This window comes from Trichosurus vulpecula, chromosome 1, assembly GCF_011100635.1.
Source record: "Trichosurus vulpecula isolate mTriVul1 chromosome 1, mTriVul1.pri, whole genome shotgun sequence".
Lineage (NCBI taxonomy): Eukaryota > Metazoa > Chordata > Mammalia > Diprotodontia > Phalangeridae > Trichosurus > Trichosurus vulpecula.
In genome coordinates, this window is record NC_050573.1 from 120,377,017 (window position 1) to 120,402,898 (window position 25,882).

The 25,882-nt window shown below is 38.4% G+C and overlaps 1 protein-coding gene across 3 annotated transcripts in view; it reads left to right on the plus strand.

Annotated features, from left to right (window-relative positions):
* Positions 1-25,882, plus strand: part of ENPP2 (ectonucleotide pyrophosphatase/phosphodiesterase 2) — a 189,612-nt gene that overhangs the window by 128,511 nt on the left and 35,219 nt on the right. For all 3 annotated transcript variants that reach the window (XM_036739570.1, XM_036739576.1, XM_036739567.1), the window contains exons 13-19: positions 5,745-5,870; positions 9,165-9,196; positions 10,956-11,083; positions 15,328-15,415; positions 15,588-15,675; positions 16,941-17,113; positions 18,150-18,201. In XM_036739570.1, coding sequence (XP_036595465.1) covers positions 5,745-5,870; positions 9,165-9,196; positions 10,956-11,083; positions 15,328-15,415; positions 15,588-15,675; positions 16,941-17,113; positions 18,150-18,201 — 687 coding nt within the window. The remainder of the gene's footprint in view (positions 1-5,744; positions 5,871-9,164; positions 9,197-10,955; positions 11,084-15,327; positions 15,416-15,587; positions 15,676-16,940; positions 17,114-18,149; positions 18,202-25,882) is intronic.

Below are 25,882 nucleotides of genomic sequence, written 5' to 3' on the forward strand. Positions count from 1 at the left end.
GGAAAGCTCTGTTTATTTCTCTGCTTTCCAGTATTTGCTATTTAGTTCTACTGGAATGGGTGTTATATTTTGTCAAAAGCTTTTTTCTGTATTTGTTGAAATAATCATGTGGTTTTTGTTACTTTTTGTTATTGATATAGTCAGTTATCCTTATAGTTTTCTTAATATTGAATCAGTCCTGCATTCCAAGTATGAACTTAGACTGGTCAGAGTGTATGATCTTTGTGATACGTTGCTGTAATCCCTTTGCTAATTTTGTTTAAAATATTTGCATCAATATTCACTAGGGAAATTGGTCTATAGTTTTCTTTCTTTGATTTGATTCTCCCTGGTTTATGTATCAAGACCATTTATGTGTCACAGAAGGAATTCAGAAAGACTTCTTTACCTTTTTCCCCCCCAGAATACTTTATTGGAATTAAATGCTCTTTAAATGTTTTATGGAATTCACTTGTTAGTTCATCTGGCCCTAAGTTTTTTTTTCCTTGAAGGCTTCATTTAAGGTTTGTGCAATTGATTCTTCCAAGATAGGTACTCTATTTCCTGTTCTGTTATTCTGGAAAATTTACATTTTTGTAAATATTCATCCATCTCATTTAGATTGCCAGTTTTATTGGCATATAGTTGGGCAAAATAGCTGTTAATAATCACTTTTATTTCCTTTTCATTGGTGGTGAATTTTCTTTGTTCTTTTTTTAAAACATTGGCAAATTGATTTTCTTCTTTCCAATTTACAAATCAAGTTAGTCAATGGTTTATTTTATTTTAAAAAATTAGCTCCTAGTTTTATTTATTAGTTTAATTCTTTTTCTTTCAGTTTAATTAATCACCTTGGATTTCTATTCTGATATTTAATTGATAGTTTTTAATTCATTGGGTTTTTAAAAATTTTTTAAAGTTATATGCCCAATTTATTGATCTTCTCTTTCTTTTATTGATATAGGTATTTAGAGATATACAATTTCCCCTAAGTACTTCATTGGCTGCATTGCCATTATCTCTAATGACATGATTGATTGTTTCTATGATTTGCTCTTTGATTTACTCTTTAGATTTGGTTTCTGATTTTTAAAATTTTTTATTTAAATTTATGATTTGGTTTCAAAGTAATTGTCTATTCATGTTTCGAATGCCGTTTTTGAATGCAATCTTATTGCATTATGGTCAGAAAAAGAGGCATTTAATATTTGTGCTTTTTTGAATTTCTTTCTAAGATTTTTACATCCTGGTACATGGTCAGTTTTTATGAAGGTACCATGCACTGCTGAGAAAGTAATACACGTATACTCTTTTCTATTTCTATTCAGTATTATTCAGAGGTCTATCATATTTAACTTTTCTAAAACTTGGCTTACCTTTTAAACTTTTTTTCTTTATTTTATGCCTAGAGTAGTTTTGAGAAGGACAATTAATGTCTGCCACTAATATAGTTTTGCTGTCTGTTTCTTCCTATAAGTTATTTAACTAAAACTTTGGATGCTATGCCATTTGGTGATTATGTGTTTGGTATTGATGTTAATTTAGTGTCCATAGTATTTTTTTAAAGTAGTTTTCCTATTTCTCTCTTTCATTTTGGTCTACTTTCACTTTATCTGAGATCCTATTTGCTACCACTGATTTTTTTTATTTCAGCTGAAGCATAATCAACTCTCCTCTAGTTCCTTATTTTAACTCTGTATGTAGCTTTCTGTTTCAAGTGTGTTTCTTGCAAACAACCTACTGTTGGATTCTGGTTTCTCAGCCATTCTGCTATCCCCTTCCATGTTATGGGTGTTAATCACATTTTCACTCACAGTTATGATCACTAATTATAGATTTTCCTCCGTCCTACAGTTACTTACACTTCTTTTTTTTAACCATCTCCTCTTGAAGAGTCTGTTTTTCTTCTGAGCACTGCTTCCTTTAATCTACCCTCCTTCTTATCCCCCCTCCATTTTCTCTTATCCCTTTTGCCTCCTATTTCCTTTTTGAGTAAGATAAATTCCTATACTTATACACAGTGAGTATATGTTTATTCTTCTCCCTCTGAACCAGTTCAGATGATTGTGAGGTTCAAGTATTTCCCACTCCCTGCCTCCCACCGCCACTGTCCTCTCCATTGTATAAACTCTTCCTTGCATGCCCCCTTGATGGGAGGTAATTTTCCCCATTCTTCCTCTCTCTACCCCCTTTTCCAGTGCATTTTTTTCCCTTACCAGTCCATTCTTCTTTTGAGATCATCCTAAATTAATAGAATCACATCCAGGCCCTCTATCCAATTAGATTCCCCCAGGAGCCCTAGTAATGTTAAAGTTCTGAGAAGTTACACATCCCTTCCTCATATAAAGATGTAAACAGTTTAACCTTAATTAGTCCCTTATGATTTCTTACTCATGTTTACCTTTTTATGCTTCTCTTGAATCCCATGTTTGGTGTACATTCTCAGCCCTGGTGTTTAATCTCAGCACCCCTCATTGTACCATCCCTGGACAATACAATGCTCTCTACCACCACTTCTTCTGCCCCTATGCTGTGCTCCTGGCCAGCTCCAAACCCAGTGTTGGCATACTTATCCGTCTATCTTTCTAAGCTGCCCTGGGCTGGAAAAATGACTCACCATGGCCTTTTCTTGCCTTTCCAGATCAGAATTCAGTCTGGCATGTTTTCTAGGTGGTTGTGGAGGAAGCATGTTGGGTGAGCTAGGCAAAAATGCTGATTATCACTCTATCATCTTCACTCCATCTCCCCAAACAGACTATTTTAGTCATAACTCTACAATAATGACAGTGATCTTGAATAGGTCATGGAGAATGGGAAAGGGCTGCAGGATTGGAGAAGAGCAAAAATTTCAGTTTTCAAAAGGGGAAGAGAATGGTCTCTACAAACTATAATCCAATGATCTTGACTTTGGTTCTTGGCCAAATTCTTAATTTTTTTTAAAAGGGATAGTTTGTGAACATCTAGAAAAGGAGGTAGTGATCATAAAGATAACTTCATCAACTCATAGTGTCAGACTAGTCTTATTTCTTTCACAAGGTAATATTGACTTAGACTGATAGATCAGAGGATTATAGAGACAGCTTATCTAGTCTTTAATGAAGCATCTGAATAAATCTTTCATGCTACCCTTATGGAAAACATTGAGATGTGTGCTAGGCACTTGTACAGTTAGGTGGGTTTGAAATAATTTAAATGTTGGTCTATAAAAGTGGTTAATATTGACTATGTCAGTTTGGAAGGAAATCTCTAGTGGAGCACCCTGAGGGCATGTGCTGAGTCCTGGGTTATTTAGCATTTTTTTTTAACTTTTTAAACTTACTTGGACTAAAGTATAGAATAACAGGCTTATAAAATCTTCAAATGGTAGAAGACTGGTAGGGATAGCCATCATGTTTGAATTTGGGGCCAAAGAGAAAATAAAATTATATAAATTATATAAGGTAACATATTACATAAATTGTATTATATAAAATTATATTATAACATAACATACAAATTATATTATATAAAATTAAATAGGCAGCTAGGTGGCACAGTGAATAGAGTGCCAGGCCTGGAGTCAGAAGAACTTGAGTTCAAATTTGACCTCAGACAGTAGTTTTGTGATCCTGGCAAGTCACTTAACCCTGTTTGCCTCATTTTCCTCATATGTAAAATGAGCTGGGAAGGAATTGGCAAATCACAGCAGTATCTTTGCCAAGAAAACTCAAATGGGGTCACGAAGAATCGGACACGACTAAACTAAACAGCAAGAGCAAAACAGAAATAACATATTATACTGGGGTTCAGCAAATGACCTGCTTCATTAGTTACCCTCATCTCTTCTTACAGTTCCCTGAATGAAATTTGTTTCATTATTGGTGGCTTAAGCTCATCAAAGCAAACTAGATGTACTCTTATTATATCCTTACTTTATCTTAGTTTCATATTTGTGGCCTATGGAAGATATTTGCATAGTCAGAGAGAAAAGGGAACTCAGAAATAACCTAGTCCAACCTTTACCTGAATTACCTCACCTGAATTCCCTTACAAGAATTCCCTCACCAACAACTCTGGAAGTAGTTTTTCTATTTCTGCTTGATCTCAAATGATGGGGAAACTATTGCCTCCTGAGTCTGGACCTTTTAGTTTGGGGCAGTTCTAATTATGAGAAAATGTTCCCTTATATGGGAAGGGAAGAGAATAAGCACCTATACAGTATCTTCTATGTGCCAGGCACCATGCTAAGCACTCTTTACAAATCTTTATCTCATTCTAACTGCTATAGAGCACCTTCCAAACCTACTTCTCCTTGTTCTTCCCTCTGGCCAAGTCCAACAAAATCAATCCCTCTTCCATACGATTGTTCTTCAGATACTTAAATAATTCACATTTGTTTAATGCTTTTAAGTTTGTAAATTGCCTTATAGATATTATTTCATTTGATCATCACAAGAACCCGGGGAGGTAGGTACTATTATTAACCTCAGTTTAAGATGCAGAAACTGAGGCAGACAGAAAGTTAAGTGACTTACTTACCAAGGGTCAACCAGCTAGTAAGTATCTGAAGCTGGATTTGAACTCATATCTTCTTGACTCCGGGTCCAGTGCTCTAACCATTGCATTTTTCTTATATCATCTTTTCTTTGGGCTAAGCATGTATAAATTTTTTCAATGATGGCATAGTTTCTATTCTTCCTACCAGCCCACTTGCCTGGTTGTCCTCTTCCGGCCACACTTGTTTGTATCTCAGTGTCATGATCTCTGTTGATATTGATACTGATATCTATATCTACACACGTATACATGCACTGGTTTCCTCCTCTGACCTCCAAGGAGAATTCTCTTGACTATTATCAGTATGCATATATATGCTATATCAGTACACACTTATACATGTGTATATGTCTATACGTGTGTCCTTGTGTGTGTGATGATAACAGTCAAGAGAATTCTCCATGGGGGCAGAACATGAAACCAGTTCTAAAACTCCTGTCTCCCCTCATTTCAGTGACTTTACCTCCTCCCTTAGCTACAGTTGCCAGTTCTCTGTTCTTATTACACTGTTTACAACCTTGCTGGAACAGTTACTCTGTTCTACAATTAGGGCAGCGGCTCTCAGCTCATTTGGTCTGGAGTAGACGTTTTTCCTGTTTTGTTCTGCCAACATTATTTTGTCAGTAATATCCAAGGCCACCTACTGAGACACTTAGTTGTTTGGTGATTATATATACTCAAAGCAGGAGCTATGTTTGAGAGATAATTTGAAAGAGACATTTTGTAAAAGACACACAGAACTATGTCTTCTAGTTGTGTTTCCCCACCCCCCACCCCACTCCAATTCTCCCCCTTTGCTGCCTCAGTACCAGGAAATCTTTATGGAAATTTAGATTAAAAAAATAGATCTTTCTTAGACTACAGAAGTAGCATCAGTGTCAGCTGGTTTTTATCATGGGGTTGGAATAATTGTTTCTTTTTTTTCGTTTTCTTTTTGGACTTGGCTCTTTGACCCGCAATGATGATTGAAGGATGATTCTTTTCTAATATTCAAGCATGAGCAGAGGGCTTGTTGCATAAGAAAATCTGATTATATGGAACAGAAATCAGTATTTTTAAATTATGAAAATGTTTTGTCAAAAGTCCTCCCACTTCTGTCTTTTTGCTCTTCCAAGAAGTATTTTGGAAAGAAATCTTAACATTCTTGAATAAGCTATACTTACAAGTCCTTACTACAATTTAAATTTGCACTTCACTTGTCTCCCTAAAATTTTTTTTCCTTCCCACAGGAATGGAGGATGTCACATGTGAAAGGACAGAGTTCTTGAGCTCCTATCTGACCAACGTAGATGATATTATCTTGGTGCCTGGAGCCCTGGGAAGAATTCGTCCTAAGTCTAGTAATAATGCGAAATGTAAGTTGCCATTTAATTCATGGTTATCTTGCGGCTAATGTACCTTAAGCTTAAGCTCTTCTGAGCTACTATAGTTAATTACTATTTAAAATTTTAAAAATTGCTATCTTTCGCTTTTACAATACCTTCATACCCAAATACAGTGTATCTTTTTCCTGTAGGTGGCTAGTGGATAGAATGCCGGACTAAGAATCAGGAAGACCTGAGTTCTAATCCTTCCTCAGATACTTAGTAACATAGTGAACTTGGGCCAGTCAATTAACTGCCTTATCTAGCAAATAATGGGATTTGATTCAATTGCTTCTAAGGTTCTTTCCAGCTCTCAGTCTATAATCCTATAGTGCTCTCCCCTGTAGCAAAGGAATTAATTACTTATTGATAAACCTTTCCCCTCCCTGACTTCCCCACCAAAGTCAGTCCAAAGTGCTTTATACACTTAACAGACCCTTCTGCTGAAACTTCAGATCCCTCAAAGAGTTTGGTGAGAAGTCAGTTTCTGACCCATGTAAAACTGGTTGGCAAAGGCCACAAGGAAAACCCATTAATGCCTGGGGAAGTGGCGGCTGTTTTGAAGATGAAGAGTAACGGGAAAATGATCATGACTCACCATGCCACTTAAGTTACAGCTTTCAGGATGGGAAATGTTATAGTCAGATGAAACTTTTAAACTTTTGGACTCTAGAGGATTTTGGATGATTTTTACCTAACTGAAGACTCTTAAAGTTGGCATTTTGTTTATTTGTAGAAATAATCCATTTAGAAAAGGTAGACATTGAGACGTAGACTTCAGATTAGAAAAGATCCCCCCCCCCCCAAAACATAACATCTGTCAAGAGATGGCAAATGAATGGAAGTAAGAATTAGATGTAGGAAATCATGGGAGGTAGGGATATGCAGTGGAAAGAACATTTGATTTGGAGTCAGAGGGCCAGAGTCAGGTACTTTACTACCTGTGCCACCTTGGTCTAGTCAGTTAACCTCTCTGGGCCCTCAGTTTCCTTTTTCTGTAGGAGAAGAGAGTCAGACTAGTTGACTTCCAAAGTCCTTTTAAATTCTAGATCTGTGATTCTAAAAAGGAAGTTTATCATGTTACAGGAAACAGGGACTAGGACTGAGCCTTAATAAAATTGTCCATCTTCAGCCTCCACTTTCTGTACCTCTTCCTAGCTTCCCTAACAATCTTTCAGGTGTCTAGTATGCCTTTCTCTGTCTCTGTCTCTCTCTCTCTGTCTCTTCTCTCTCTGTCTCTGTCTCTCTGTCTCCGTCTCATAGTATGAAACCAAATTCTTCTCTGATGTCTCCCAGAGGTAAGAGCTTTACTTGGTAACCTCTGTCATCGTAGCATGAAAGGCCTTCCTCTACAGTAGGAAAATGTCAAGCCTCAGTGAAGAGTTGGGGAGATGTGTTTTCTATGAATAAGGATCCTTTATTGGTGTCCCAGAGATCACACTAATATAGGTGGCAACTTATTCTAACCACATATAAGTCAGCCACTCTGAAGTTTAAAGACTGACCATGCTAAAAGGGGTCCTTGGACTTCTGATTTCCTAGAAGTTTATAGACCCTGATTCTGAGCTTAACTGGAAAATTGTGTTACTCTTGGTTTTTAGTCTCCTTTAGCTGTCAGAGGATAGGACCAGGTATATTGAGGTCATCCAAATGAGCTCAATTATGGTTTTAATTTTTTTTCTCTTTTTTAAAAAAGAAGATCGGAGTACCCCAAAAGAGGAGCTAAGAGTTAAGGGAAACCTTTTCAGAATACAGTATCAATTTAAAGTGGCACGAACACCATTGTGCAAAATTTGTACTTCAGCATCTCATAGCCATGGGGCTCAAGGCCTACAGAATGAGCCTGGGTGTATAGAAATTGACAAATGAAAGAAACTTTTGACCCCATTTCCAAACACCACAGTCCTCTTGTACTGATAGTGTGGTTTAGTGGGTTGAGTGCTGGACCTAGAGTTAGGAAGACTTGAATTTAAATCTCGCCTGAGACTTAATAGCTGTGTGACCCTGGACAAGTCACTTAATCAACTCTGTGCCTTAGTTTCCTCATCAGTAAAATAATGAGGTCTTATGACCACAGGTTATTTTGAGGAGAAAAAGCCAAAATACAAAAGCAGCTCTAAAGCCCAAAACTTTTTCTTCACATTATAAACAACCTTTATTGCATTATTAAGTGTTTTCTGGGACAAGTTTATGGTCTTGGCTAAAATCATCCTTTGTTTGCTAATAGTGAAAATAAAGGAGGTTGGTGTATGTGTATGAAATCTATAATTAGAACCAGTGTTATTGAGAAAATAAAGCTTTGTTTTTAAAATTAACTTTAACGAATTAAAAACCCTGACCTTTAAGATGAATATGATATAGTCTGTTTTAAAAAAGGGACAAATCATTAGGAAATTGTATTTTAAAAGTTCTGTCAGATTTACTTCCTAATATTAAGTGAGTTATGTATTTTTAGCCCACAGAAGAGTTCCCACTTGGAACTTCTGCAAAGTTCTTTCTTCTCTGAGAGGTGGATAATTCAAAGTATCATTATCACCTTTTCCCAGAAAAGGAAACTAAGATTCAGACAGGTTGCGATTTTCCCAGGATCTCACAACTTGTAAGATTTCCTTCTCACAGCTTGAGTCTGGTACTCTTTCCAGTATATTTTGCTGATGTGCATCATACTGCCAAGAAGGTGTTAATTTGTATACCAAGAATAAGATGTTTGCCTCTAGGGAAAATTTTTTCTTACTCTAGGATTTGCCTCATTCATTGAAATTTCCCTTGTTTTTACTAGAGTTATCCCTTCCACATTACCACTTTTCCCATCGTGGTTTTGATATAGTGTGGGTCAGCATAAGAAATTAAATGGGAATTTTGGGGGAGTTTTGTGGGAGCCACAGACAAAATGTGAAGGCCAGCAGATGATAGAAAAAGTTTAGAAATTCAGAAATGCATAAAATATATGTATAGTATCATATAATATCAGCATATTTTATCTTTTAATACCATAATAATTCAGACTTCTTCTGTGCTATGCAGGGTGAGCCAAAAAATTTTACATGGATTTTCCAGATTGTGGGGGTTGATGCACCCTTAACTCGAGCAATGTGGAAGGGATAATTGTATAAACAGAAGTTGTTTTCTTGAAGAGGTTAACAAATATGTATGATATTTTAGTTCTATTACACTGTAGCATCAAAGGAAAAATTCATCTGGAGAGAAGGGGAAGCTTACTGCCATGTCTTTCTCCAGTAGTAATTATGTTATATTTTAAAGATATCTTTTTTTTCTCTTAAACAGATGACCCCCGAACAATTATTGCCAATCTCACTGTGAGTACCTATGATTCGTAGGCTTCTGCTCCCAGGGTGGATTTCTCATGTTCATTTCATGTGTTGGGACAGACATTTCTCACAGCTTTCCATGCCATTCAGTGTTTGTTGATCTGAAAGGTTTTATGACCTTCTGGACTATGGGCAGCTGGAGGCTCCGTGAGAGTCTTGGCAACAGCATGAGCTGAGTCTATTTATTTGCTCCATCCATTAGAAATGTAAAGTAATCATTCACAATAAAATAAATATTTACTTCTACTCCAAAATATATCCTTGTCCATCTTTCCAGTCCAGTAGATGAATAAAAAATGTGCACACACACATGTACCTACATAGAACATGTATAATAATGCATATATACTCTAAAACAGAGGTGCCAAACTAGCAGCCATGGCCCCACTCTCCCAACTGTGGCCCAAATAAGATTATAAAGTAATTGAGAAGTATTTAACAAAATAAAATACAATAAAACACAGAGAATATTATATTTTAAAACTAAGTCGGTATGTAGCCTGTAGGGATCTTTATATATGGATTAGTGACCTCCCTTTTCTACTTGAGTTTCACAATGCTGCTCTAAAGTATTTGACTTGCAAAAAGTTTCTGGTTTCTTGTGAAACAACTCTTTCAATTAAGTGTTTTTTCTTTGGGGGGTATTATTGTTTTTTCTGAATACCGAAAGCTTTTGATCTTTCCAAAATCATGTCATCTTTGCATTTGAGCTACAGAGGGGAAAAAAATCAGTGGCCATTTTACTTTTTTTATGATTCAAATTCATGTAGTAATAACCTGAATGACTTTTTTTTTCTAATGGCATTATATTGGGCAGACTTGCACAACTTGGCAGTAGGTAGGGGACAAAATTAAAATAGGCTAAGGTTAGGTTAGACTAGAGATGGACTGACAATGGTTGGTTGCTTTGGGTCATGTGACAAACTGGAGACAGTGCACAGTGGCAACCCTACATTTTTCATGGGCTGCCCGAAATCCTTTGGTGGGACGGAAGCAGCCTGCAGGCCATATGTTGTACAGGCCTGATATTGGTCTATTGGTCAAAGAAATTATGAATGTAGCTTTATTGTAGGTATCAGTAGTTAATTGAGTTTTATAATTGAGTTTCTTTTTATGCCAATATTATTTGGCTCATGATAGAAAGGCATAACCTAAAGGACAGGCATTTGTTGCACAATGGACAGAGAACTGGACCATCAAGAAGACATACTGGATGAATGATTCTGGATGAGTCATTTAACCTCAGTGTCCCCCTCACTAGCCTTAGTTTTACCACTCACCCCAGCTTTGTAGGAGCTGGTATTTTCAAGAGAAGACAGTTTGAGACAAGATACAAGGCTTTCCTCTGTGGAAGGAGGGGGCTGTTATCAAACCTTCCCCTTCCTCCCATCAAATTGTAAGAGATGGGCTCAAGGAGATATGCTACACATTTGGCTTTATCTTGTAGTTTACATTTACAAGTCCTATCATTCCTCTGACCCTTGCTTCTCCTTATCCCCCATGTTTGTATTGATGGGTTCATTGACGCTTTTCAGCCCAAAAGTGTTCCATGGCCAAAATCATGTAAGAAACACTCATCAAAATGCTTTGTGAACTTGTTTGTTTGGGGTGGTATAAAATATGATTGGGGTAAATAGGTCCATAGATTTCTTACTCAGGCATGGCACGTTCCTAGTGAAGTTTCAGTTCTACTAATGCTCCTATCACTAATACCATGAAATCTATATCTCTCTCACTTGCATTTCAGTGTAAAAAACCAGACCAGCATTTTAAACCTTACATGAAACAGAACCTTCCCAAACGTCTGCACTATGCTAATAACAGAAGAATTGAGGACATCCATCTGCTGGTGGACAGAAGATGGCATGTAGCGAGGTAAATTAGTTATCATCTCTCTTCTTCTCTTGTTGACTTTTGGGCAATTGAAATGCTTGAAGGTTAATAACTAGAGAAAGGAGGTAGGTTAGGAAAACAAAATTTTACCTAGAAGGAATTCTGTTCCAAATATACTAGACTGGGAGTGTTGAAATGTTCTCCCTTTCCTCCTTTTTTACTCCCTTTCTTCCCCCTTCTCGCTCCTCTCTATCCTTTTCCCTTCCTTTTTCCCCCTCTTTCCTCCTCTCCCTTTTCCCCTCTCTCCTCTTCCCCTCTCCCTTTACCTGTTTTCCTTTTCCCCATTCACTCTTTCTCTTTCCCTCTTCCCCTCCCTTCCCATCTCCTTCTCTCCACATAGTCTCTCTCCTCCGCTCTCTCTTCCCCTGCCTCTTCCTCTGTCCATCTCCATCCTTCCATCTCTCTCCCTTATTCTCTTACCTATCTCCATCTCTTCTCTCAATCTCTCTTCCCTTTTTCTTATCTTCTTCCTCTCTTCCTTTCCTTTTTTTTTAGACTTTGCAGCCCTCTGAGATTTTTTTTAAGTCAAAGGAAGTGCCAGGACCTTGTTCTTGCAAACTGGGTTGATTTAGTCTTGGTTGAAAGCAAAACCAAACTTTGACCCATGGTAGTATTTATAGAGGACTTCAGGAATTTTTGTTAATGCTTAGGGTCTCTCCTTTTGGTGACCATTTTAACGAAGTGGGTCTGAGATATTTTACACGTTGACTTTGTTTGGAACAAGGAAAGGTTTTTTCAGAATAGAAAAAGAGGAGTCTGAACTTTTTTTCTTCTTGGGGGCTATGCCACTAGTCAGTCACTGTTGATATTTGATATTGAAGAAACTGTCCATTGCTTTTGGCTCTAACAGCCTCCAAAGAGTTAATCATTGAGAGGGTTATCCATCTACACACAAACCTGCCAGCAGCATCTTCTGCTGAGACAGATATGGATTTTTCCACTCTTCCCAGTTCCAACTTTCTATGGTATTTTAAAACATCTGTTGCTGTTTTTTGCAGAGCTTTGGACTCCTTAAAAAAAGAAATACACACACAATGCTTCAATGAATAAGTCAACATTTATTGAATACCCACTGTGTGTGCAGAGCCCCTCATAACTAGTTGCCATTGGTAGCAACAATGGAAACAGATGAAATCCCTGCCTTTTAGAAGCTTACAATCTTACGGGTGAGAGTGGACTACAAATGGCAGAATCATATTAACATATAGTTATAGCTGTGCAAAGATGTACATGAGTGTTGTGTGTAGAGGTTATTAGTGGGGGATGGACGAAGGCCAGGCACTATGGGAGGGAATAAAGGCTCAGTAAGAATACTCTGGGGAGTTTTTATGGAAGAGTTACCAAAGAGATGAGGAAAAGGGTTGGCTGAAAGGATTTGAGAGTGTTCTTGGGCAGGGTAGGGGGAGGAAGTATTATGTTGTAAATGACAGCTTGGAGGGGAGAGAAAAAACCAGATGTCTGAGAGAGCAAGTAGATTTGCCTGAATTCAAGTAAAGGATGGGAACAGAAGTGAAGGTGATCATTGGGAAGGCAGTGAACAACCTTACCATTCACAATCAAGAGTTTTAATTTGATGGTGAAAGTTTAAAGCTATTTAATTCTCATCTCCCCAACAAAAATGAAGTTCCTTGAAGGCTGAAATTGTGTATTCACTGTCATTTCTGAAGCACTGTGCACAGTGCTACACCTGGAGGAACTGACCTTGGGGTTTCATTGGTATAGGGAGCTCCCTGGTGGGGAAACACCCTCTACCACTGTACTTTGGCACCTTAGAGTCTTAGAGAGTTGCCCAAATTGTTCAAATTATTAAATATTAAATGAGTTAAGTTATTTTTTTTCAGAGGCACATAGAGCGTATGTAGGGGAAGTAACACTTGGACCCAGGTATTCCTGGCTATGATGCTGGCTCTCTAGCTATTATGCCATACTTGCCTCTGGAATTGCTGAAGAAATATTTATTGGGTTAAAAAAATTTGAGGAAAGCGATTCTTATTGTCACAGGAAAGGTAGATTAAGGGATGTTGCTGGATGTAAGATGTACCTCCTATTTCTTATGTAGAATTATGGATTTTGCTTCTTTGACAATGAAGCCTTTGGTTCATTTGCTGTGTTATCATATTAGCTTTGGTCCCTCATGAAGATATCCTCATGAGGTATGCTGGAGGGTGGTATGGAATTTAGAATTGTATATATTTCCTGCTCAGTAAATGTCATATCTACAGGGTGTTCCTAAAGTCTGGACACAGGCAAAGACGCCTATTTTCATGAAATGAAATTTTCAACCACATTTTGTTTAATTGGTATCTTAACAAATAACATCTTCAATATGATTTCCATCATTTGTGATGCAAAGGTTGATGCGCTTTGTAAGATTCATGTGAACTGGATGCAATAACTCCTCATTGCCATCAAGTTTCGTATGTGTCTAGACTTTAGGGACACTGAAATGGCAGGTTAAACACAGGCACCTGGAAATGGCAGTGACTATACTTCAAAAAAAGTGACCTGCTGATTATTTTTAGAGTTTTTCTTCTCTTTCCCTCTCTTGCTCTCATCCCTCTCCTACACATTTCTTCTCTGAATAACACGTGCCCATCTTGGACCTTTATGGACATGGGTAGTCTGGGGGTATGGAGCAAGTCTCTGTGGATGTTTCTCACTTTGTATCTTCCCCCTGAAGCCTAGCCCATCCACATTTTGGCACCTGTATTAACTCTAGGCTCCTACCATTTCTCATTCTTATTTGGGAGAGAGCCAAATGGACTGGCAACAGTGGTGGAGGCTGGGTATTGAAACTTAGATGATGGTATCAGTTGTCTACATTGGGCAATTCTGGGTAGGGGGTCTCACGTTGAACGTCTTAATGTTATCTTCTTGGTATCTTATAGGACACTTAGACATCTATTGTAGGAGTTAATCCAGCACTACTGTATAAGCATTTTAAGGACATACTATGCATACATCTATGCTAGATGTTGAGGTTATAAAAATAGAGCAAAACAAACAAACAAGTGAAAAACCAATGGCCCCTGCTCTCTAGGAACTTAGAGTCTCCTGGGAGATACAAAATATAACATATGAACAAATACAGTACTAAATAATTGGAGGATGAAGAATACATTAAGGGGAAAAGGAAGGGGCTTTCCCTAAAAAGAATTACATTAGCTGAGTTTTGAATGAAGCTAGATAATCCTAAAAAGATGAGGCCAAGAGGGAGGCCTTGGAGACAACTTGTGCAAAAATTTGGAGTCAGGAAACCACTAGCTTAGTATACCAGGTTGAATTCTCTAGGTGAGAGGCTCTTAACCTCAGACCACAGACCCCAGAGGGTCCATGTACTTGGATGGGAAAAATTACAATTTTTGAAAAAGACAATTGAGTTCCTTTGCAAAACTGTGCATTTAAAACATATTTAAAATCATTTCCCTGAGAAATATGTTTCACCAGACTGTCAAAGGGGTATATCAGTATTTAACCCCCCAAAAGGAATACGAACCCCTGTCTAGAACCTAGGCAGAATGGTCTCTTGAATGAAACCCTGGATAGGAAGAAAGAAGCCTTAGATTTTATTTTCTTCTCTACATCTGATATATGGTATAATAAAGTCAACACTATATTTCTTCATCTGCAAATGGGATAAAACTTGATACTTTGAAATCAAAGCTGAAAGTTTTCTGGGAAATTTGATATCTTGGGAAAGTATTGATGGTGGCATAATTTAGGATACAGCAAAGCACAAATGTTCAGAGAATCTTTTAAGTCACCCTTTAAAAATCTAAGCTAATCCAACAAGCATTTATTAAATGCCTAAACAGAAAAAGTAAAACACAGTCCCTGTCCTCATGGAACTTATGTTCTGTTAGGGGTGGGGAGAGGTAGAAACAACATGTTAACAGATGAAACCTGTGGTTCCAAATGAACAATAGGGTCACAGCTGATGTTTTTTCTTCTTTTCTCATCCTGAGTGAATGAGTTTGTGTTTCCTTTCAGTATCTTTTCATACAGTTGTTATGTCACAACTTAGAGGTAGGTATGGGTATTTAGCAAAGCCTGGTGGGATTCTTCGTGGTTGGTAATATACAAATAGGAATTGATTTGCTTTTCCTTTTTAAAAAAATCCATTCCCTCTCTCCCCCAATATCCTTTGGTATACTAAACCTGCAATTTTGAGGAATGATCTCACAATTCCATGAGAATCCCTGACTGATGATATTGTTTCAATGTAGGAAATCCGTAGATGTCTATAAGAAACCATCAGGAAAATGCTTTTTCCAGGGAGATCATGGATTTGACAACAAAGTCAATAGCATGCAGGTATGAGCCAGAACCAATGCTGTCCAACCATGCTTTACTTCTTTCCCTGGGTGAAAGTAAAACTGCTAGGCCATGGTGAGAATGATAGGAGAAGACGAACCAAAGCTGTAGACCATTTACTTCCCAATAGCAAGGATTCTTAATTGTTTTTCCTCTCCTTTTCTTTTGGAAGACTGTTTTTGTAGGTTACGGTCCAACATTTAAGTACAAGACCAAAGTGCCTCCATTTGAAAACATTGAACTTTACAATGTCATGTGTGGTAAGTTGTTCCTAAAGTTCTTCCTTTGATAATTTACCTCCTCCATGATCAGTGACATTTCTTTCCCTCTACTCCATGCCATGAATGCCACTGGCTTTCTCCTTGGCTTGAGGGGCAAAATACTCATCTTCCTCTAAGACTTCTTTGTTTCTTCCCAGCAGTTGACTAATGGTGAGTATTCATAGTGTTACTCTTGGCAGCCTCCTGGGGATGAAACATAGCATTACAGTTTGACACGCCCAATCTCTCTGACCTTGTGAAGCAAGGGTCCAGCACAGAGATGGCTCCCCTTTCCCCCCTCCCGACCCACTCAGTGCCTGCCTTGCAGCTCAGTTATAATTGTGCCAATTCCTTGAGCCAGTCCAGCTATTTATGTGTTTCTTTTCCACCCCCACCGAGCTTTTAGTCACTGCCTGAGGACAACTTTTCTTTTCTTGGGGGGGGGGGTGCAGTGAGGGAGTGCCAGTCTGGTGGTTAGAGGAGGAGCCCACAAGTCGGGACTCCTGGGTACTCTTCCCGGCTCTGTCTCTCACCTTAGGCGAGTCACTGTGTGCCCACTTGGCAAAGACTCCCTCAAGATGAAATTGGGCTTGTTTATCATGTTTGTAGGCATGAGGCCAGCACCCCTGCAGAGTCGATCAGAGGACAGGACTCCCAGGGACTCCACAGTTATTTATTAATCATGGATCTCTTTTAAGAACTTTGGATGAAAGGCCCTATACATGTGCAGAATGTTCACAAACTGACGGTTCCATTTACCTTCTTGAATTTTCACTTTGATAGCAACAGTCAGGGACTAACTTAAGCTCAGGTTAGCACCAGGCACTGTCCTTTATGTAGTATCATCCTTCACAGCATACTATTAAGCTTGGCTATTCCAAGGAGCACACCTGAGAGGCAGTTTCATAGCTAGTAAGGCTGGAGAGACAACTCTTAATTATATTTCTTATTTCATCAAATTCAGAAGAATCAGAATCATAGAAATATCGGATTTGAGCCCAAAGTTGACTATTTCCTTTAAATGGAGCGAACACACACACACACACACACACACACACATACTCACACTCACACTCTCTCTCTCTCTCAATCTCTCTCTGTCTCTGTCTGTCTGTCTTTGTGTATATATCTATTATATATACATATATATTATATATAATATATGCACATATTACATATATAATATGTATATATAAATCTTTCAGAGTAGACTAGAATTTCAGTGTATTTGTTAAACAACTAACCTATTCTCTTTCTCTCATCAGATCTCCTGGGATTAAGGCCAGCTCCTAATAATGGGACACACGGAAGTTTGAATCATCTCCTGCGGACTAATACATACAGACCAACCATGCCTGATGAAGTTTCAAGACCCCTCTATCCTGGGGCTCTGTACCTTCACTCTGATTTTGACTTGGGATGTACATGCGATGATAAGGTACTGTCAAAGGGAGAATGAATAATTATGCTAATTATGAATGAATGGAAAAGCATTTGTTAAGTACTACGTGCAAAGCAAACAGAAAAATAAGAAAGTCCTTGCTGTCAAGGGGCTTACATTTCTAAAGGGGAGAGACAATACATATAGAAACTCACTAGCCAGAGTTTTGCTTGATACAAAGGATGGTGGGAAATCTTAATCCTCATAATATCTTTTGCTAGAGAGAGAAATTCAGTAGAAGGTAGGTTCATCTTAGACCCTGCCTTGTGGGAGGGAGCTTTGTTGGATGGATAACGCACTTATTAAGGGCTTATTATGGGCCAGAGATTGTGCTAAGTGAAGGAATAAAAAAATACAAGAAAATGAGATGCTCCTTATTCTCAAGGGGCTTACATTCTAACGGGGAAAGACAAAACATAAAGAGAAGCTAGAAAGCATCGTGGAGGGAGGAGGTTAATTAATTACTGAAGTACAAAACATGTTCCATTATAAGGCAGTTTCATGACATCATCCCTCTCATTGCTCCTGTCCCCCTCCCCCCAAAAGAGTATTTAGAGGCTTCCATTTATTGAAAATTACTTTGATTTCCTGGTCTAATTCTATACCCTTTCAGGGAATAGAGAAATCTTTTCCATTTTTTAGCCAAAACCATTGGCCAAATGTGTTCATGTGGATGGCTTACTCCAAGAGACACTATTATTATTATTGATTATTAAAAAATAACATTTCTTCCTTAATTCCTATGACAATCCCTTTATGATAATTAGGATTAAAATGGACATGGAAATGTAAGTGCATATTTTAAGGGGAAGAAAAACCCATTCTTAGGGTTTCTGGCGGAGTTTTTTAGAGTTTAGTGCATTTTTGAATTTGACCTATAATGGACACCTTTTCAAAAGTGGGAGATTGGTGTTTTTTCCCCTAATCTCACCTTTTCCAATATACTAGGACCTAAATGTGGGGATTGGGTAGAGGAAAGAGTACTTCTGACTTTGTGATTTTGTTTCCACTTTTCTGGGTTTTGCCTGTGAAGAACAAACTGGATGAACTTAATAAACGCCTTCATCCTAAAGGGACAACAGAAGGTAAGGGCTATGGTGGGAAAACCAATCAAAGAAATATGTTCATTTTCTTTCCTTGGTGGGGAGGGAGGGAGGGAGGGAGAGAGAGTGAGAGAGAGAGAGAGCGAGAGAGAGAGAGAGAGAGAGAGAGAGAGAGAGAGAGAGAGAGAAGGAGAGGAGGAGAAGGAGAAGGAGAAGGAGAAGAGAAATCACAGTTGGATAACCAACTGATTTTTCACCCATCTGGCAAATGGCAGAATTTTCTTACATGTGTACAAGATGCATTTGTGTAACATTCAGTCAACAAAATACCACTCACTGTTAATCTTTCTGAAGAACAGTCAGTCCATTCTGTATATATCAGGTCATAGATTGCAGCCAGAGGAGGGCTACAGTAAGGAGGTTTAGAGACACGTTTGTGTACAGTGACACCTCTCCAAATGGGAAGTCAGCTCTTCAGCACTCTAACCTAGTCAGAATATTGCAGAGGAGGAGAAAGCTGAGACTGTGCGAGTAAGGAAAAAAGACCTCTCTATAGCTTAAACAGATGTTGCAGAGTCCATGCATTAAAGCTCCTGTTCTTCACTCAAAGGAGAACCCCTCAGGCTCTCACTCAGAGTCTACTTCTTTTCCTTTATACTTAGTTCTAATATATCTGGTAATTTGGTTTCTAATTCCATCAAATATTAAAAGCAGCAGGTTAGAAAATAAGGAAGGGTGGGGCTGCTACAGGTAGGTACACACTGAAAGCAGTGAGAAATGGGAGCTGAAAGCCCACTGGTAAGAGAGATTTTAAAAACACCATTAAAAACAGACATGAATTAAAAATTCAATCTAAGGCTATCTTGGTCTAGTCTAGGAGCAGAAAGCTGTACCATATTTCATTCAGCCTTAGATATGGCGAAGTCACAGAACAGGAGAATAATCAACATTCATATTGTAGATTTAGAATTGGGAGGTCATCCTAATTCAGGACCTTTATTACACACCTGACAAGGGATGAATTAGCCTTTGTTTGAAGACTTTAAGTGAAGGGAAACCCATTACTTCTGGAGGAAGCCCAATACACTTTGGAATAACTCTAATTGCTAGGTATCATATCAGCATAAATTTACCCTTTTTACCAATACTATCTTCAAGTATTCCATGGTACCTGTCTCTGCATTCTCTAATCTGAGGACCTTGCCTCATATTTCACTGAATAAATTGAGGCCATTTCCTTCGAGTTCCTTCTTTTCCCCTCATCCTCATCTTACATCACTCAGTCATCTTCCCCCTTCATCTCCTTCTTCACTCCTCGATCCCTTAAAGAGATGACTCTTCTCTTTGCCATGGCAGACATATCTATATGTACCCTTGATGCCAGCCCATCTTGTTTCTCCAGCAGATTGCCTCCGTTATCACCCCCACTCTCTCATCTTCAATGTTTCCATATCTATCGATTTCTTCTCTGCTATTTACAACATGTCTTTACTCCTTCCTTCAAAAACCGTTATTTGATCCAACCATTCCCTACTAGGTGTCATCCTGTATTTTTCTTCCCCTTCTCAGCTCAGTGTCTTTAAAAATCTGACTACTGGGGCAGCTAGGTGGCACAGTGAGTAGAGCACCTGCCCTGAAGTCAGGAGGACCTGAGTTCAAATCTGACCTCAGACACTTGACACACTTACTAGCTGTGTGACCTTGGGCAAGTCACTTAACCCCAATTGCCCTGTCTTCCCCCCTGCAAAATAATAAATAAAAGTATGTGCATTTACAAAAATTAATATTTAAAAATCTGACTACCTAGGTTGCTTTATTTCTTTTCTTCTCAATTCTTTGCATTCTGGCTTCTAACATCATCACTTAACCGAAACTTACCTCTTAAAAGTTAATAACGAGTCTGATCTAATTGTCTTTTCTCAATCCTCATACTTAACCTCTTTCCTCCTGGATGCTCTCTTTTCTCTTGGGTTTCATGACATTGCTCTCAACTGGTTCTCCTCCTACCTGCCTGATTAATGCTCAGTGTCCTTTTTTAGATCTTCATATATGTCATGACCAATAGCAGTAGCTGCCCTGCCAAGTTTCAGTCTTGGGCTCTTTTCTCTATACTATCTCACTTGATCATCCCATCAGTTTGGGTAGGTTCAATTATCATCTCTATGCAGATAATTCCCAGACTGACTGATCTATCTATCTATCTGTCTATCTGGAAGACACCTGAGTTCAAATCCAGCCTCAGATACTCATCAACTGTGTGAACCCTAGGCAAGTGAACCCTAGGCAAGTGACTTAACCTCTGTTTGCCTAATTCAGTGGAGAAGGAAATGGCATACCACTCCAGTATCTTTGCAAAAAAAAAACCCATACAGGGTCATGAAGAGTTGGACATGATGGAATATCTGAACCACTATGTATGCATGCGTGTATGTATGTATACGCACATATACACACAATATATGTATGTGTGCATATGTATATATATGCACATATCTATATCTACATCTATACCTATGTCCATGTCTATATCTATATCTCCTGACTTTTGGACACCTCAAACTTGATGCACTGAAGACTTCTTAAACTCAACATGTGTCTAAAACAGAATCCATTATCTTCCCCCTAAATCTTCCTCTCTTCTGAACTTTACTATTACCATTGAGAACGCAGCTGTCATCCCAGTGTCTTATCACTGACTCTTTATTTGCATTCATTGAACATATTGTATGTTTGGCCAAATATTGTCTTTTCTACTTTACCAACATCTCTACTTTATATACCCTTCAGTCCACCTACACAGCTAACACCCTTTTGTAAGCTTTCATCACCTCTCACCTGGACTATGGCCACAACCTTCTTGTTCATCTCCCTGCCTCAGGTCTGTCCCTACTCCAGTTTATCCTCCACTTAACTACCAAAGTGATTTTCCTAATGTATTGGCCTTATCAATAAAATCCAGTGGGTTCCTATTACCTCCAGGATTAGATTATAAAGTTCTCTGTTTGCTATTTAAAGCTCTTCACAACCTGGTCCCTTCCTACCATTCCAGTCTTTTCATACTTTACTCCCCTCTATGTATTCTATAACCCAGCACTATTGGCCTACTGGCTATCCTTTGTACCTGACACTCCATATTCCATTTCCATGCCTTTTAATGGGTTGTTTCCCATGCCTAGAATGTGCTCTCTCCTCATCTCTGCCTCTTAGTTTTTCTGACTTCCTTTAAGATGAAAATCCTTTTTTTCAGGAAGCCTATCCTGGTTCTTTCCTCCCCACCATTACTTGTTCCTTCCCATCTCAGATTACCTTCCATTTATCCTATATATTTTTTCCTGTGTACCCAGTTATTTGCATGTTGTCCACCCATCAGACTGTGAGTGTCTTGAATGTAGGGACTGATTTCACCTTTCTTTGTATCCCTAGCATTTAACGCATTCTCTGGCACACAGTAAGTGCTAAATAAATGCTTATTGACTGGCTCACTGACTCTTTGAGACTTGAAAACTGCTCCTAATTCTATATTCTAGGGCTAAATAGAATAAACCCATTCCTTGTGCCATATGACAGCCTTTCTGGCTAAACATCTTCATTTCCTTCTACTGACCCTTTCATGACATGAATATGAGGACCTTCAACATACTGAGTTCCCTTCTCTGGACATTCTCATTATTAGTTGACTATCATCATTAATTATTGACATCCTTTATAAAATATGGTGCCCAGAACTGCTTTGGAAGTGCTGAAAAGTTTAGATTATGTTTAATATGCTCTGTTTAAGAGAGAAGGGAAGAGAGTGATTCATTTTAGAGAGATTTCTATCCAAAATTATTAAATTAAAAAAAATTGCTTTGGTGCTTAAAATCGTTAAACTCTGAACTAAATGCAAAACTGAATACTTACTTTCTGAAAGTACCAGATAGCTAAGGTATTATTCTATATGATTTATATATGCCTAATTTCTATGAGGATTATAGTTTTCCTTTTATTTGGCTTCAGGACTGTTACCACCCCTCCCCCTTAGTTTCACAAACCAATAATAGGGTGTGTTGTATGTGTGTTTTTTTCCTTTTTACTGTTCCGTTGCTAAATCTATTAGCTTGCATATGATTCCTATTAGCCTATGCATGGCTTCCCATCTGATTAGGGGAAGCTGAAGAAATTAGTTCAAGGGTTTTGTTTTTCTTTGACTTCTTTGATTTTCTCCTCTTTATAAGATCTTCATCTCTCTCCCGCCCCATTTTTCTTAGCTCTCCTTTGATCATGGGATATGCAGGATGTTTGGGAGCTTCTTGGATGAGGGCAGCTTGGATAGTAGTCTAAAGCTAGTGGGCAGCCAAACAAAAAGTTGACAATCTGTATTGGGGACATAGAGTGCTTTAGCCTGATCCTTCACTGGGGCTCCAGTGAACATCTTCATCATGTGAAGATTTGGATCCCTGCTTGGAAAAATATTGGATGGTTTGAGTTTCCCAGATATGGAATCACCATGTCTCCCTTAGGAGATAGCTATGAAACAGTTAACAGTACTGTTGTTGATGCCCTAGCCTCTTTTCTGTAGGCTTAGGCCAGCCCCAGTGATGCCAATGATGGCTGAGAATAAATAAGTGCATTTGGTAGTCAATGGTAGTGCATTCGTGTGATGGTACCTATCCTCACCCTCTCTTCCTCCCCAATCCTCTCCACCCCTTGCACTCAGTAGAAATTGTAGACTCATTCTAGGGAGAACAGGATTTAAGGTACTCTTGCCTTGAGTGAATCACTCCAATGGTTTGACTCAAAGAGAATCAGAGTAGCAACAGGTTTGGAGAATTCTCAAAGAGGCCCTTTGAATACCATTCTAGCCCCAACCTCCCTTAGTTTCTTGTAAGAGAACCTGGTAAAGAATCACTCTTCAGAGTGCTCCCCCTAGAAATACTAAACACTTATGTTCCTCTGAAGTAGGCCCTCAGAGGATTTCCTGTACCAGAAGCTCAGAGATCCTTATACAATCTTCTTTCACATTCTTCTTTGTATTAAAGTGTTTATTGATCAAGTTTACAATAAAAACAGGGAACAAAAAAGTAAACAATGAAGAATAACTAAAACAAAACCAAAAGTGGATCTCAGGGTTAGCCTATACCAGGATTCTGTTTTTTGACCAGCCCTTCCCCAAAGTGTAGGAGAAGGAGGACAGAAATTGCAGTAATAGATTATGGCCAAAGGAGAGATTAGGACTGACTAAGCCTCAGCCCTATGGACATATCCTTAGTTCAGTAAAGGGCTGAGATTTAAAAAAAATTGTATAGCCCTGGTCAAGTCATTTAATATCACAATGTCCGAATCAATTCTCTAAGAACAATAATTTGTGGAGAAGGTGGAAGCCTGAATTGGTAGAAGGAGTTTCCTTACCTGGGAGTTCTTTATAGCAATGAAATCACAGATGCAGTCCCTAACCCTATCATGTCCACACGCATAGTCTCTTGCTTCTGAAAAGAAATGGGGCGATAAGGTGGTTACTTTCTCATATCTCTTCTTTGAGGACAGACTTGGTCCTCAGCTGTGGTTTCACAGCATCCACTTTGGTCACTTTGTTGCTCTTCTATTTACATTGCTGTAGTTATTGTGTATATTGCTTTCCTAGTTCTGCTTCCTGTAATTTGCATCAGTTCACAAAAGTCTTTTAATGCTTCAGCAGAAGAGCACTTTAAGACAGTATCAGATGGGAGAGTTGGAAGGGACCTTAGAAGTCACCAAGTGAAAAAGGAGCCCCTTTACCTGGCACAACCTTACAAGTGGTGGTCCAGCTTTTGCTTGAAGGGCTTCAGTGAAAGGGAGTGCATTGTTTCCTAAGGCAGCTGTCTGCCTTTGGACAGCTCCAATGGTCAGGTGGTTTTCTTTACATCAGACTGAAACCACTCACTTTTCAATGTCCACTTATTGCTATTAGTTCCAACATCTGGGGCAAAAAAGAACTTAATGAAAAGGAAATAAACATATAATCTATGAAGGGCCAAGAGCTTCACATCTCCAAAATATTAAATGTTCTACCAGAATGGAAGCTGACTGATCCTATTCATGTTTGTGTGTGTGTGTGTGTGTCTGTGTGCACATTCACATGCATGTGTACATGAGCGTGCTTTGTTCAGAGAAATCTTGATCCTTTCAGAGGAAATCCTGCACTTTGGGTGCTCTTCCTTTTATTGCTAATTTTCCAAACAGAGGCTTTTATTTTCTGGGATAATCAATATGAGCCAGATATAGCTGTAAGAACTAGCTACATTTAATGTAGCTAGACTATCCTGACATGTTTTGGTTGTAATGAATTGTTCATATGTAAAGATAAGACTCAATGGATATTTTATCATACATTTTAATTTGCAATTTAGCTCTTCATCAAAAGTAGTGGAGAAAAAGACAAAAAGACGAAATATGACTGTTACTTCCCTGATAAGTCACATCTACAAATATGTCAATGAAAAGGGATATATTATAGGTATCAGTAAGGACTCATAATGGAACATAGCTATAGAAAGGGATCCCTTATTTCAATGGAACAGATTAACTAAAAGTGGTTAAAGAGAAACACTGGACCAAGAAAATCGACTCATGCAAGAAAATTCATGAACTGGAGGGGGAAGCACGGTGGTGAGCGTTTGGGGAGGGAGAGATGTAAGTGATATTGTGGATGGAATATCCTAGAGATGAGCTGGACGGAAGGAAGAAGTAGATGATGAATTCAATAAACAGATTACAAATCTAGCAGGGGCCATAATATATAGGACTGACTCTCCCTCCCTCTCCCATCTCTCTTTTCCTTTCTTCTGATCTCCCCAAAAAGCAATACACATGATAAATTCTTGACTTGCCTTTAAATTCAGCCTTCAAAAGGTGCAGGAAGGGATATAGAGAATAGCTTACTCTGGATCTGATTGTAGTCTCTAAGGAGAATTGGTTGCTAAAGGAGGACTGATGGGAACCTGTGGCTCCGAGACCACATGTGGCCTTCTAGGTCCTTGGGTGTGGATTTTTGACTGAGTCCAAGTTTGACAGAACAAATCTTTTTATTAAGGGGATTTGTTTTGTGAAGTTTGGATTCAGGATTGAGGGCCTATGGCCTTAGGTTCCCCATCCCTGGACAGAAGATAGATAGAAGGGGATACTCCATCATAGAATTTATGATAGATAAAAGAAAGCTCTAGATACCTGTACACCTTAGATTTTTGAGTGAGAGATTTCTAAGGGTTCAGAAAACAAACTGGTTAGGATCTTAGCTTAAATTCTACAGCGCAAGCTGGTCCAAGAGGAATGAAATACTCAAAAGAATAAAATTCTGACGAAACAAGCAAAGGATTCTGATGGGAAAGAAGGATGAAGGTTGCTTGATAATAATAATAATAATAATAATTGCTAATATTAATAAACTTCTTTAAGTAAAGTGCTACATATGGAAACATACATATACATGTACACTCAGAGATACATATTCTCATTTGATCTTTGAAATAATCCTGTGAGGTTAGTTGCAATCATTATCCACATTTTACAAATGAGGAAACTGAGTCTGAGAGAGGTTAAGTGCCTTGCCTAAGGTCACATGTCTAAGGGACTGATATGTGTGCAGTAATTGCATAGATCAGTTTAGCCTTTGAAAAGATACACACAAGCAGGAGAAGATAACTGGAGACAATAACAAAAAAGATCATAGTCCCACAACAATAGTGTTGGGAAAATTAAAGCTCATAAT